Source organism: Hemibagrus wyckioides, linkage group LG10, assembly GCF_019097595.1.
Source record: "Hemibagrus wyckioides isolate EC202008001 linkage group LG10, SWU_Hwy_1.0, whole genome shotgun sequence".
Lineage (NCBI taxonomy): Eukaryota > Metazoa > Chordata > Actinopteri > Siluriformes > Bagridae > Hemibagrus > Hemibagrus wyckioides.
In genome coordinates, this window is record NC_080719.1 from 17250051 (window position 1) to 17262945 (window position 12895).

General features: G+C 41.2%; 1 protein-coding gene across 2 annotated transcripts in view; it reads left to right on the forward strand.

Moving 5' to 3' along the window:
- The first annotated feature begins 493 nt into the window (after positions 1-493).
- Positions 494-12895, forward strand: part of mark1 (MAP/microtubule affinity-regulating kinase 1) — a 49645-nt gene continuing 37243 nt past the window's right edge. The window contains exon 1 of one of the 2 annotated variants that reach the window (XM_058400851.1): positions 494-831. In XM_058400851.1, coding sequence (XP_058256834.1) covers positions 781-831 — 51 coding nt within the window. In that variant the 5' untranslated portion in view covers positions 494-780. The remainder of the gene's footprint in view (positions 832-12895) is intronic. The other variant, XM_058400850.1, reaches the window with a different exon arrangement.

The window sequence follows — 12895 nt, forward strand, 5'->3', positions numbered from 1 at the left end:
CATTATTTTGTTAATTTTTCATATCATGTAGAAACTAGGTGATCCATGTGTTGGGGGGAAAATGTTTATCTTTTATAGATTCATAAAATCATAGTGTCATTTCATCAGGCATGACAGGGCAGAATGAAGTTGTGTGTGTGTGCGCGCGCGCGCGCGCGCCTATGTGCTCGCGTGCGCGCGCATGTATTTATATCTTAGTGGGGAACAAACGTCTCTACGCGGATAGGAACATCTGACAGTTTTGACCTTGCTTGTTCTCACGAGGAAAACTACTTTGTCGTTTACAAAAACTTCAGCTTTTATGAAATAAAAAATTTAAAAAAAAATACTCCAGTCTTTCCTTTTATTTTATGTTAGTGTTCGGTTAAATGAGGTGCATGGCATTAATTAGTTGCATTAGTAATTATTTCAATGGAAAATCTTCACAATGGTTGTATGTTTGGGTTAAGTGCGTGTGCGCGCGGGCGCGTGCGCGCGGGCGCGCTCCTCCCGCTCATCCTCTGCGCGCTGCAGTTTCACCTGGAAGCGGAGCAGCGCAGCGCATCCCCTGTCTCTCTCTCTTTCTTTCTCTCTTTATCTGCCTGTCTCTCGCTCTCTTCCGTGCGGCTCCCCGGCTTTGGCTCATGTCGGCTCGGCCGGGGTCTCGTTGTGCTCCACTACGGACAGCTACTGCCATTTTAGCCCTCGGGCCGGGCATGCCGGTGTAAAAGAGGTGGCATTTTTTTCTTCCTTTCCCCCCTCGTATCTCTCGTCCCTTCTCTGCGGCCTGAAAGACACAAAATGTCGACCAGAACGCCGTTACCAACCGTTAACGAGCGCGACACGGAGAATGTAAGTAAAGCCACTTGGATGTAAAAACGTTGTTTGTCGTGTTTATCAGTGTTTCGCTTGATGCATGGATGTTACACATCAGCTTGCTAGCTTGCTAACTAGCTAGCGCTCATCCTGGTAGAGAAGCTAGCGGTTGTGCTCTGCTGGCTAATGTGCTAATAAATCGGTCCCTTTTCTCTCCTCTCGCGCTAATGCTGGCTAACTGTGATTAATGTATTTTTTTTTTTCTTATCCAGGAGTTAAAATACCTTATTCCATCCCCATGTATACAAGTTTGGTTAAATGTGTATTTGTTTACACGCTTAAATCTAGGGTTAACCTCGTATTAACTACTAAACCTAATGACGGAGCGATTCAGGTGCATAGCGATGCTCTCTGTCCTGCCCTTTAACGATAGTCGGCTAATGCTAACTGGAACAATAAGAGTTTACAGGGTTGCAGTGAAAAGAGGAATCACAGGATTTCCCTTCTGTCTCCCTGTCTCAGTTCCTGTCCTAGACGAGACTTTACAGTCTGATGTGTAATTATTAAAATTGAGACAGTGTCTGGAGATATGAAAAGGTCCTTGAGCGACCACCACAATCCTCATCATCCTCATCATCACTATCTTATACTATATTTCAAAGGCGCATCTTATATACAAGACAACATTTCTGTTTCCTCTAATGGACTGAAGAGATGCATGTTCTCGGAAGCATTGCTGTTATATTATTCATAAGAGGATCAATCTATGTAAATATTCATGAGCTGTGCATAAGAGTTCACATGAGCCCTAACTGGATCCGTGGAGTTAAAGTGCACGCGCTCAGTGATCAGCACGTGCATGACATGCATCATTAGGAAATGAAATGTGTTTATTATACCATACATTAACAGCCTCTAATGCTGATTCAGTGGTGTTTGGATGCCAGCTTTTGCTGCAGTGACTCTCCAATTTCTAGACGCACTGCACATCTTTTTCTTTTTTTTTTTAAAGAAAGGCCAATTCACGATTGGAGATCTTGAAAATGAAATCAACTCTATGGTGATGTGCTAACAGTTCAGGTTCTGCATATTGAAATAGTGACTAAGCTGCTTTAATGAACTGCACTCACCATGTCCAGGCATGTTTTCCTGTGAAACATTTTCCCAGCCAGCACGCTGGTGGCCAAGTGGCTGCAGAAGTAATAAATAAATTTCGTCCTATTTTGTCCTATTACGCTTCAGTGTTGTTTGGATGAAGCCAAAATGTAATCCAGTCAATATGAGATGGATCACATCAGAGAGAGGAGTGTGTGTGGGGTGAAGTCTTCACGTGTGAGTTTGATATTAGACGCACAAAGGCAGGAAAATTAGTCACGGAAAAGAACATTAAAAACAGGAAAGAAAATCCAACCCAGAACGTAATCATTTTTGGATGTTTGGACATTTGTGCATTTATTTTGAATGCGTTCAACATCCAGTAACAATTCCGTATGTGAGGACTGAATTCTGACGGGTGTGCTGTTACAGGGAAAAAAAAAATCAACGCTGTGTTGTTTAATAAAGATTGTTCTTTTTCTAAAGAACAATTTTTCTTATCTCATCATGGCACCTGTTTGTGGGTGGGATATATTAGGCAGCATGTGAACATTTTGTCCTCAAAGTTGATGTGTTAGAAGCAGGAAAAATGGACAAGCGTAAGGATTTGAGTGAGTTTGACAAGGACCAGATTGTGATGGCTAGACCACTGGATCAGAGCAGCTCCAAAACTGCAGCTCTTGTGGGGTGTTCCCGGTCTGCAGTGGTCAGGATCTATCAAAAGTGGTCCAAGGAAGGAACAGTGGTGAACCGGTGACAGGGTCATGGGCAGCCAAGGCTCATTTATGCACGTGGGGAGTGAAGGCTGACCCGTGTGATCTGATCCAACAGACGAGCTACTGTTGCTCAAATTGCTGAAGAAGTTAATGCTGGTTCTGATAGAAAGGTGTCAGAATACACAGTGCATGACGGGTCAGGGCTGTTTCGGTAGCAAAAGGGGGACCAACACAATATTAGGCAGGTGGTCATAATGTTATGCCTGGTCAGTGGTAAATACATACATACATGTCCCTGTGTGTGTTTTTTTCTATAGAAATGATAACATGTTTAAAAGAGCACATTAATCAAACCCTGTGATTTGTGTTGCAGCCGGGACTACTGTCAGTGCCGCAGTTATAGAAAATGACTCAACACCTTCTGACCAATCAGAGTCGAGAAAGCAATAGCGATGTGGAATATGCTATTAATAATTTGCTAATAATGACATTGGGGCATTACAAAAGCGTAATAATGTTTTAATGAATTTCTTGACTTTCAGAAGAGCGAGAGAAGTAAAAAGAACTCCATGAACAAACTATGTTGTAATTAAATCATGTGTGATCTTGCCTTGATCTCTTGGCTTGCCAGCAGACTCACTTAGGCACAGATGTGTGCTGGATTTTTTTTCGAGCATTGCTTGTGAGTAAACTGTCTGGTCAGGACAGGAGCAGGCTAAAACAAGACATTGTAGTCAGCAGCAGGTTTGCCCGGTCTACGTGGTAAAAGCAGCCCAATAGCCATTCCAGACTTGCCCAGAAAGAAGTCTTTTACCTGAATATCTGCCCTTTTCCCACACTATACACACCAGTACAGGCATTATTGCCAAATATACTGTAATAGTAATGATTAAATCAAGGCATGTGTTTTCTGTTAGAGGAAAATAATCAGTGGCAGGGTGGTGTGATGCAGTTCAACGTGAAGCAGACTTACACACCCATACTGACATTTATTATTTTCCTATAACAGCATGTGTTTTATTTCTTTTATATCACAGCAATTACAAATTGACAAATGGCACTTTTTATCCATTTATAATTACATTTGATTTTGAGACAAGATCCTGTTAAAAAATGTATAATAGTGTCTGTCAGCAGCCTCGTTTCTCTTTCTCTTGAAGTTAATAGGATAAAAACAAAATCTCAGCTTGCTGGAGACTCTTTCCATAAATGTTAACTAAACATATCCTTACAAAAGCTTCACCCTGTCAGCAATTTTGTGTTTTCTTTGTTTAATAACATATTGTTTCATTTGTTTTTTATTAGACTTGGACGTGATTTTTTTTATTTTATTGTTTCTACAGAAACAATAACGTATAAGGATAACAAGCGCTTTAATAGAACTGGTGTTGTAGACAAAGCTTCCAACCAGTCAGGATCGAGAATGCAATGCTGTCGTGGTGTAATGTACAATGGTTATGACTTTGTTAAAGAAGCAGAATTTATACTTAATACAGATATGAACAGAGCTGGTGCTGGGAATCAGGAGGGAGAGGAGCTCAAAAGGCAGCTAGTTTTGTTATTAAGACTTGCGTGATTGAGATTTGTTGTTTGGATTTATTCACTCAAACTTTGTGTTCAAGGAAAGAAACAGCTGCTTCTTTAAACTCTGTCGGGTTCATAATATCAATGCTGAGCTCAGCACTTTAGTCCACATCTACTTGGTCCAAATTAAATTTTAGAAAAATGAGTGGTGTAAAAACTTACTGTAAAACTTACTTTATTGACAAAGTTCTGCTGATGGACATTAAAACTGGAGTCTGTTGTTCAGTCAAATACAGTATAATAGTGGTATAATACAGTATAATACTGGTATAATGAGTGGGGTAAAGTAGATACCTTTTGATTTTCCGTGCCAGCGTCCTTCAAACTGAACCTGTGAAAATGTTTTTAGGGACATACATACACCGATCAGGCATAACATTTTATAACACTTGTCTAATATTGTGTTGGTCCCCCTTTTTCTGCCAAAACAGCCCTGACCCGTCATGCACTGTGTATTCTGACACCTTTCTATCAGAACCAGCATTAACTTCTTCAGCAATTTGAGCAACAGTAGCTCGTCTGTTGGATCAGATCACACGGGTCAGCCTTCACTCCCCACGTGCATAAATGAGCCTTGGCTGCCCATGACCCCGTCACCGGTTCACCACTGTTCCTTCCTTGGACCACTTTTGATAGATACTGACCACTGCAGACCGGGAACACCCCACAAAAGCTGCAGTTTTGGAGATGCTCTGATCCAGTCGTCTAGCCATCACAATTTGGCCCTTCATCAAACTCGCTCAAATCCTTACGCTTGTCCATTTTGCTTCTAACACATCAACTTTGAGGACAAAATGTTGACTTGCTGCCTAATATATCCCACCCACTAACAGGTGCCATGATGAGGAGATAATCAGTGTTATTCATTTCACGTCTCAGTGGTCATAATGTTATGCCTGATCAGTGTATAACTAATCAATAGATCACACTGTCAGGTTATCGCATATTTATTTATTTTTATATAAAATTTCACGTTTTTTTTTTTCCCTTCTTTAATCGTGTCAGGTCTGCTTTTGTAGTTTTTACCGGTTAAACACCTCTAAGCTTTAATAACACTGATAGTAATGTGTCTACATGGCTGATTACTAGGAAATAACCTTGAATCCCGTGCATATATGCATACGTTCATTTTAAAATCAAATGGCCTCAAAGATGACATTTTGAGTCCCATTAAAAATGGCCTAGGTCCATCCACTGATATTTTTGATTTTGCATAGAGATATGTGGAATCTCTCACATGGTGTTTTGATGATGGTGGTCCAGAGCACTGCACTTCAGTCCAAAATCCCCCATAGGTGCATATGATTTACAAAAATGTTCATTCTCATCAAATCATTCAGTCAGTCCTCATGTCCTGTCAATGTAATATTCCTATCTCCCATCAGAAAAGTTGACGAATCCTAATGACTTTGTATTGATTTACAGTCTGTATACACAGTCGAGTGTACAGACAGACAATATATGACGGAACAAAATAGTTACTAAACCATGTCTGAGTACGTCTGTGGGTTCAGTGAAGCTTATCATCTTCGCCTGGGCTTTCGCACTTTAGTTGCATAACGGGAACCAGGCTGAGAGGTAACGAGAGCTTTCTGAGAGAAGAGCTCACATGATGGGTGGTTGGTTGGTGGGTGGGGGGGAATCAGGATAGAGTAGTTTTCTGGAATGTTGTAGCTTGCTACTGTGTTCATTGTCATTTTAATTCAGGAATAGTTGTGGTGGATTATTCACTTTGAGAAAAGCCCAGAATGCAGCTGCGGGTTTTCCTTTTTTCTTGTCGCTTGTAGTGTTCTGAGTCTCCGACTGATTCACTGATTTGATTCAAGGACTAATTAAACACTGTTCTCCGGCTGCTTTGTAAATCGCCACTAAATATTTTCACATCAGAGTACCATGAACAAAATGTATGCGAGTGAGTTTTATGTTTGATTTTACCCTGAGGACTATTATTTTTTTATGGAATCATCAAAACTCATTCATGTGTTTATGGATGGCTATAATTCATAGCTTGGCATGGGTCAGTTTCAGGGAATTGTGTGGTATATTTATCTGTTCTAGCACAGCAGTGTGTTATATATTCTGTTTCCAGTAGAAAAACACTATCAATATTTTACAATCTTTATATATATCTTTTACATATCTTTTACAGAAGATACAAAGCACTGTGTTGTCTGATCTTATCACAACTTCTTGTAGCATGTTTAAGAGGGACACTGCGCCTGGTCATCATTATTGTGTGTTTTGGTGACATCATTGCTTTATTTGCTCCAGTATGAGAGTTGCATGAGCATGTGTGGGTAAATCATAATTACATTAGATTGCACACGAGGTGAGTGGAAGCTCCAGTTGGCCAGTGTGTGGTCCATTTCCATGTTCATGTTAACTTTAATATAATAATATGAGGCCAGCTAGTTATGTATGGATAAAGATTCTGTGGCAGATTTAAAAAAACTCTAATACAAAAAAAGCGAAATGCACGACAAAAATGGCATTGATTTTTGGGAGAGTGGGTTCGAATCCCAACCATCCATGGCCTGAAGCCAATTGAGCAAACTTGGTTAGGATGGGGGGATGACATGCTCCTCTCTCTCGCTCTCTCAACTCTCTCCTGCTCTCTCTCTCGCTCTCTCAACCCTCTCCTGCTCTCTCTCTCTCTCTCTCTCTCTCTCTCTCTCAACTCTCTCTCTCTCAACCCTCTCCTGCTCTTTCTCTTGCGCTCTCTCTCTCTCTCTCTCTCAACCGTCTCCTGCTCTCTCTCTCACAACCCTCTCCCTCTCTCTGCCTGTCTTTCTCTCTCTCAACCCTCTCTCTCTCGCTCTCTCGCTGATCACAGGGGTCTGTAAACTGTAAGTATGTGAAAGAGGGTAGATAGCACCTTCCGCTCTGTCATGTGATGCAGCATGAGCAGCAATTAAAAATCGATGGGGTGGGGGTTCACATGTGCTTGCATATGACATTTTTATTAGTGATGTGGATAAGCATTGTAAGTCACTACTACAATGCTTTTCCAATGTCCAGTGCCAGTGCTGAGCTGTAGTCCGTGCTGTGATTGTGAGAAATGCTAGCTTTTATGTGTCCAGATTTTAAAGGCTTCTGATGAAATATTGTTTTTTTAAAACCAAAGTGTTATAAACACAGAACATCACAGCTCTAAACTTTGGGTTGATGCTGTCTCCAAGATATCTCCATGCCTTCAGGGGCAATATATTTAGCTTCACAAGAGTGCTGTTTTGGATCATACAGTATTTGGATACAGTAACTGCTATAAATCACACTCTGTTTGAACGGCAACTCGCCTCCTGAATCCCGAGTGACCACGTGTCATTTTGGCATCTCTTATCATTATACTGTCACGTTGACTGTAAACATTTATGTTGCTTCTGCAAGCTGATGGAGATGTGGGTCTAGACATTAACAGCAGTATTTAATACGTATTAAACCCAAGCAAGGGCAGTAAATACACTAACACAGTAAGTACACATGACAATGATAATACACAGAACATGAGCTCTGTAACTGTAAACAATTGAAGTTTTTTTTCTTACAAAAAAAGCTTGTTTTTACTTTTCACAGATGAATGTAGAGCAGACTCAAATATAGACAGTTCATTATTAAATAGCTTGGATGGTGGCATCACTTTAATATGGGTTTTGACTGTGTTCAGAAATTGTAGCACATAAACCACATTATATTATCATATACATCTGAATACTAACATGCCTGATTAGCAATATGATGCATTCTCTAAGATGTCTAATCTAACTAATAATCTGATATCACATTTCTGATATAAAAACATTTTTCAACATGGTTCTATACCAAATAGATTTTCTTCTCTCTTTTCAATGCTGCCTGCTGTTTGTATTAATAAGCATATGTCATTTTGCCAGTCAGTTTCCTTATACACATTGCTCATTCATAGTGTAACAGGTTGCCCCGGGCTTCCGGTCAACAAATCAAGTGCACATCCTTTATAAACCGACCAGGAATAACATTATGACCACCTGCCTAATATTGTGTTGGTCCCCCTTTTGCTGCCAAAACAGTCCTGACCCGTCATGCACTGTGTATTCTGACACGTGCGTAAGTGAGCCGTGTCGCCGGGTCAGCACTGTTCCTTCCTTGGACCACTTTTGATAGATACTGACCACTGCAGACCGGGAACACCCCACAAGAGCTGCAGTTTTGGAGATGCTCTGATCCAGTCGTCTAGCCATCACAATTTGGCCCTTCGTCAAACTCGCTCAAATCCTTACGCTTGCCCATTATTCCTGTTTCTAACACATCAACTTTGAGGACAAAATGTTCACTTCCTAATATATCCCACCCACTAACAGGTGCCATGATGAGGAGATAATCAGTCTTATTCACCTGTCACTGCTCGTAATGTTATGCCTGATCGGTGTATATAGATCAGTGTCCAGTCTTATCCAGAAAGGGCACACCTGAGTCAACTGAAAGCCAAGAGTAACTGATTACATAGGTGAAGTCAGTGTGTCTCCTGGATGATCGGAATAAAACCTGCAGCCGCGGATAAGACTGGACACCCCTATTTCCCTATATTAGATATATAGGAACAATGTAAACTATATGAACATAAGCTGTAACACAGGTGTGTGTGTGTATAAACAAAAGCAAATCTCGAATATTATGCTTTAATGTGAGGTCTTAAAGGAGAAGTTCACTTCCAGAACTAAAATCTACAAATAATTTCCTCACCCCCTTATTATCCAAGATGTTCATGTCTTTCTTTTTTTGAGGAAAACATTTCAGGATTTTTCTCCTGAAGCACAACTACAGACCCAAACATGCAAAGGGAAGTGCAAATAAGTCAAACGCTCTTTACTAACAAAAAAGGTTACATATAACTTTGTCATTCCACACGCAACAACTTCAGAGCCGTCCTCCTTCTCCACACTAGTAAACACCGGCGTGACCTTCCGACGTGATTACGTAGTACGTAGCGTCGCGGACGCGCATCCCAGAGCTAGTGCTAGATGAGCTTTTGTGCTTAAAAACTATACAATTTTTATTTTTCTAAGAAAATGACTGATCGTTTCTCTAGATAAGATCCTTCTTCCTCAGCTGGGATGGTTTAGAGCTGCATTTGAACTGCATTTTGGAAGGTCAGACTCACGGCCACATTAAAGTCCACTATATGGAGAACAATCCTGAAATGTTTTCCACAAAAAACATCATTTCTTTACGACTGAAGAAAGAAAGAAAGACATGAACATCTTGGATGACAATGGGGTGAGTAAATTATTTGTAAATGTTTGTTCTGAAAGTGAACTTCTCTTTTAATACTGCTTGAAAGAGGACAGTTAAAAAAAGAAAGAAAGAAACTTTGAGACATGTCATTACCCCCCTAAAGTGCTGTGGCAGAGAAGTGACTCCAGAACGAAGCATTATCATGATGATTCTCTGTCGATTGTGTTCGACCAATCAGTGCCCTGCATTATATCTCTTTCTACCCGTATGTGGGTACATAAAGCAGTGAAAATGCAGGTTAACGCTTCATTTTCCGTGCAAAGCCATGACGCACCATGCTGTGGAAAAGTGCTCTTAGACATCCAATAAGAGTGAACAGTAACACAGATGTCTGCACTGAGTGATGCCATGTTTCTAAGCTCACATGGTTGCACTCAAGTCTTCATGTTTCCACAAGCCCAGAATAATAGTGCTAGCGACCAATTTCAGAAACTTCTTGTGAATCCTTAGAGGCACATAAAACCCCACAGACAATCCAAGCTGCTGCTTAAGATGATTGTGGGAAGATATAACAGAGCACTTAACAGCTGATGTTGACAGCAACTGTTCGACATCAAGACTCACCAGGAGCCCATTCTCAAAAAATGCTGTGGTTTACAATAGAGGAGTTTGCACACAGGCTGAAGTGTAGAAAAGAGTGTACCAAAAAAAATATCTGAATATGCACTACCATATGACATCTTGCAAACCAAAAATGTCTTTCTGCTAAAGTGACTTGTGTTCTTTTTCTTGTCATTTTGCTTTTGTTGCCTTCTGAGCGCTGCTGATCCACCCGCTAAGTGTTCAACTCTTTAAAAAATCAAAACACAAAAGCAGACGGTCAATGTGAAGTCCAGCAATGACGATGACGCAAAGTGTAGACCCTGGCAGGTGAAAGAAGGACAAACACATGTCTCAGTGCTCACAGAACTGAATACCACAGGTGCTTCCCTCTGTCTCTCTCTTTCTCTTTCTCTTTCTCTTTCTTTTTCTTTTTCTTTTTTTCTCTCTCTCTCTCTCTCTCTCCCTCCCTCCCCTTGAACTCCCCCCGTTTCTCTCTCCTTGTCTCTCTCTCCCTCTCTTGCTCTGTTTCTCTCTCTCTCTCTCTCTCTCTCTCTCTCTCTCTCTCCTTGTCTCCCCCCGTTTCTCTCTCCTTGTCTCTCTCTCCCTCTCTTGCTCTGTTTCTCTCTCTCTCTCTCTCCCTCCCTCCCCTTGAACTCCCCCCGTTTCTCTCTCCTTGTCTCTCTCTCCCTCTCTTGCTCTGTTTCTCTCTCTCTCTCTCTCTCTCTCTCTCTCTCTCCTTGTCTCCCCCCCGTTTCTCTCTCCCTCTCTCTCTCTCTCTCTCTCTCTCTCTCTCCATCTCTCTCTCTCTCTTGCTCTGTCTGTCTCTTTCTCTCCATCTCTCTCTCTCTCTCTCTCTTTCTGTCTCTCTCGTGCTCGCTCTCTCGCTTGCTCCCTCTCTCTCGCTCTCTTTCACTCTCTCTTTCTCTCTCTCTCCCTTCCTCCCTCTCTCTCCCTGTCTCCCTCCTGCTTTCTCTTTCTCTCTCACTTTCTCACTCTCTCTCTCTCTCTCTCTCTCTCTCTCTCTCTCCCTCTCTCCCTCTCTCGCTTTCTCCCTCCCTCTCGCTCTCTCTCCCCTCCCTCTCTCTCGCTCGCTCTTTCTCTCACTCTCACCCTCACTCTCTCTGCCTCTACCTCCCTCCCTCTCTGCACACTTGTCGATATACATTTTGCACTTGCACCTTGCGGTCATTTCTAACGACCAGGCTCACAAATACTGCTCTGAGCATTCATCACATTATTCCTCACACTCTCGGTACCTAAAAATGACTATTTAAAGTACATTTCTCTCATGTTGTCTTGCTTTCTCACGCATGATCGTATAATAGGTCACATAGCAACATGTGGTTTCAAATGCTGATATTGGAGAATTTTTAGACTAAATGAGCAAGATATCGACTGATATCAACATCATTGGCAGCACTTTTTGTGCGACTTTTTTTGAATGCCTTTGCAAAGAAAATTCTATATACAATTGAACCAAAAAAGCACATGCCAGATGATATTAATATTATGAAGTCCATTTACGGCTCTTACTCTAAAATATGATGATTCAAATATTTTATGAAATACATATATATTTATTTATTTTATGAACCACATTGTAACTAGCTGCGTGGGTGGCATCCAGCAAAGTGAGGTAATACCGTATAAAATCCCTTACATTCACTAAACTACTTCATTTGATCACTATCGAACAACAACTTGAGATTTATTACACCAAAATGCCACCAGCAATGATGCTAACGAGGCAGAAAACTCCATCCGAGTGTGGTGCTTAGTGAAGAGTCAAACATCAACTAGCTGCTCATATGAGAACATAATCGCCTGCTTGCTAGCTGGCTAACCACATGTGTAATTATAGCTAGAAACATTCATGCTGTTGTCTGTGAAATCTCTAAGATGATGTTTCCTAGAGATTTGCCCCGATGCTTGACTGGCGTCTGAGGGAACAGATCCTGGACACTTCAATGTAAGCAGCGTTTATTCCAGATCAATCAAGTCCTTGCGGTTGTTCCACCTCCGGTTTGTTTGTGCAGAACACAGCAGTTACACTCTGGTGTGAACAAAAACAAAAGTGGAGGTGGTCTCTGTTCAGCTCCAGGTGTGATTTCATTGCAGTGAGAAAGCGATTCGATCCTGAATCGATCCAGCTGCAGGAAGTGAACCGAATGTGTTGTGTATTTTGGGTCTTTTTTTGTTGTTTTTTTTAAACTGAGGTAAAGGACAGAGCTGTAGGACCACAGAATGTGTAATGACTTCTGGACACTGGGTTCGACAAACAAGACGAGAACATGATTGTTGTATGTGTTAAACACAAGGCTTTAGTAGTTATTTATACGTTTATCTATCTATTCGGTCGGGGTTAGTTCTGTCATCACTATGAAGACTTGCCCTTTTCCCATATTTCTGACCCATGAATATGTGAAAATTACAGTTATGTGAGAAATAATCCATGCCGGATCGGTGTGATACCGTTACCTGCAGCACCTCAAAGTGGGTTATTTCCGTATAATAGCATGGTCTAGAGTGTCTTATTCCACCTACACTACAGCGATTACAGTGTTTCATTTATTAATGAATGACACATCACATAGTTGAACTGTTTTTAGTTAGATTTAATGAATTAAGTTAATTCCTGATCTCTCATTTTATAGCGGTCTAGAACAGTTTTTCCCTCATCAATGCACCATCCTTCTCTCTTTCTGTCTTTCTCTCTCTCTCTCTCTCTCTCTTTTTGAAAATGCAGCTTGTCATTTTACCAAGAAACCACAAAGCATAAACTCCTCTGTCCTGAAGACTTTCCCTTTCTGGAAAACTTTACAAAGCACCGTGACTGATGCAAAGCACTGACGCTCGAGACTCCTTCCGTACATATTAACTAAATGTCTTAA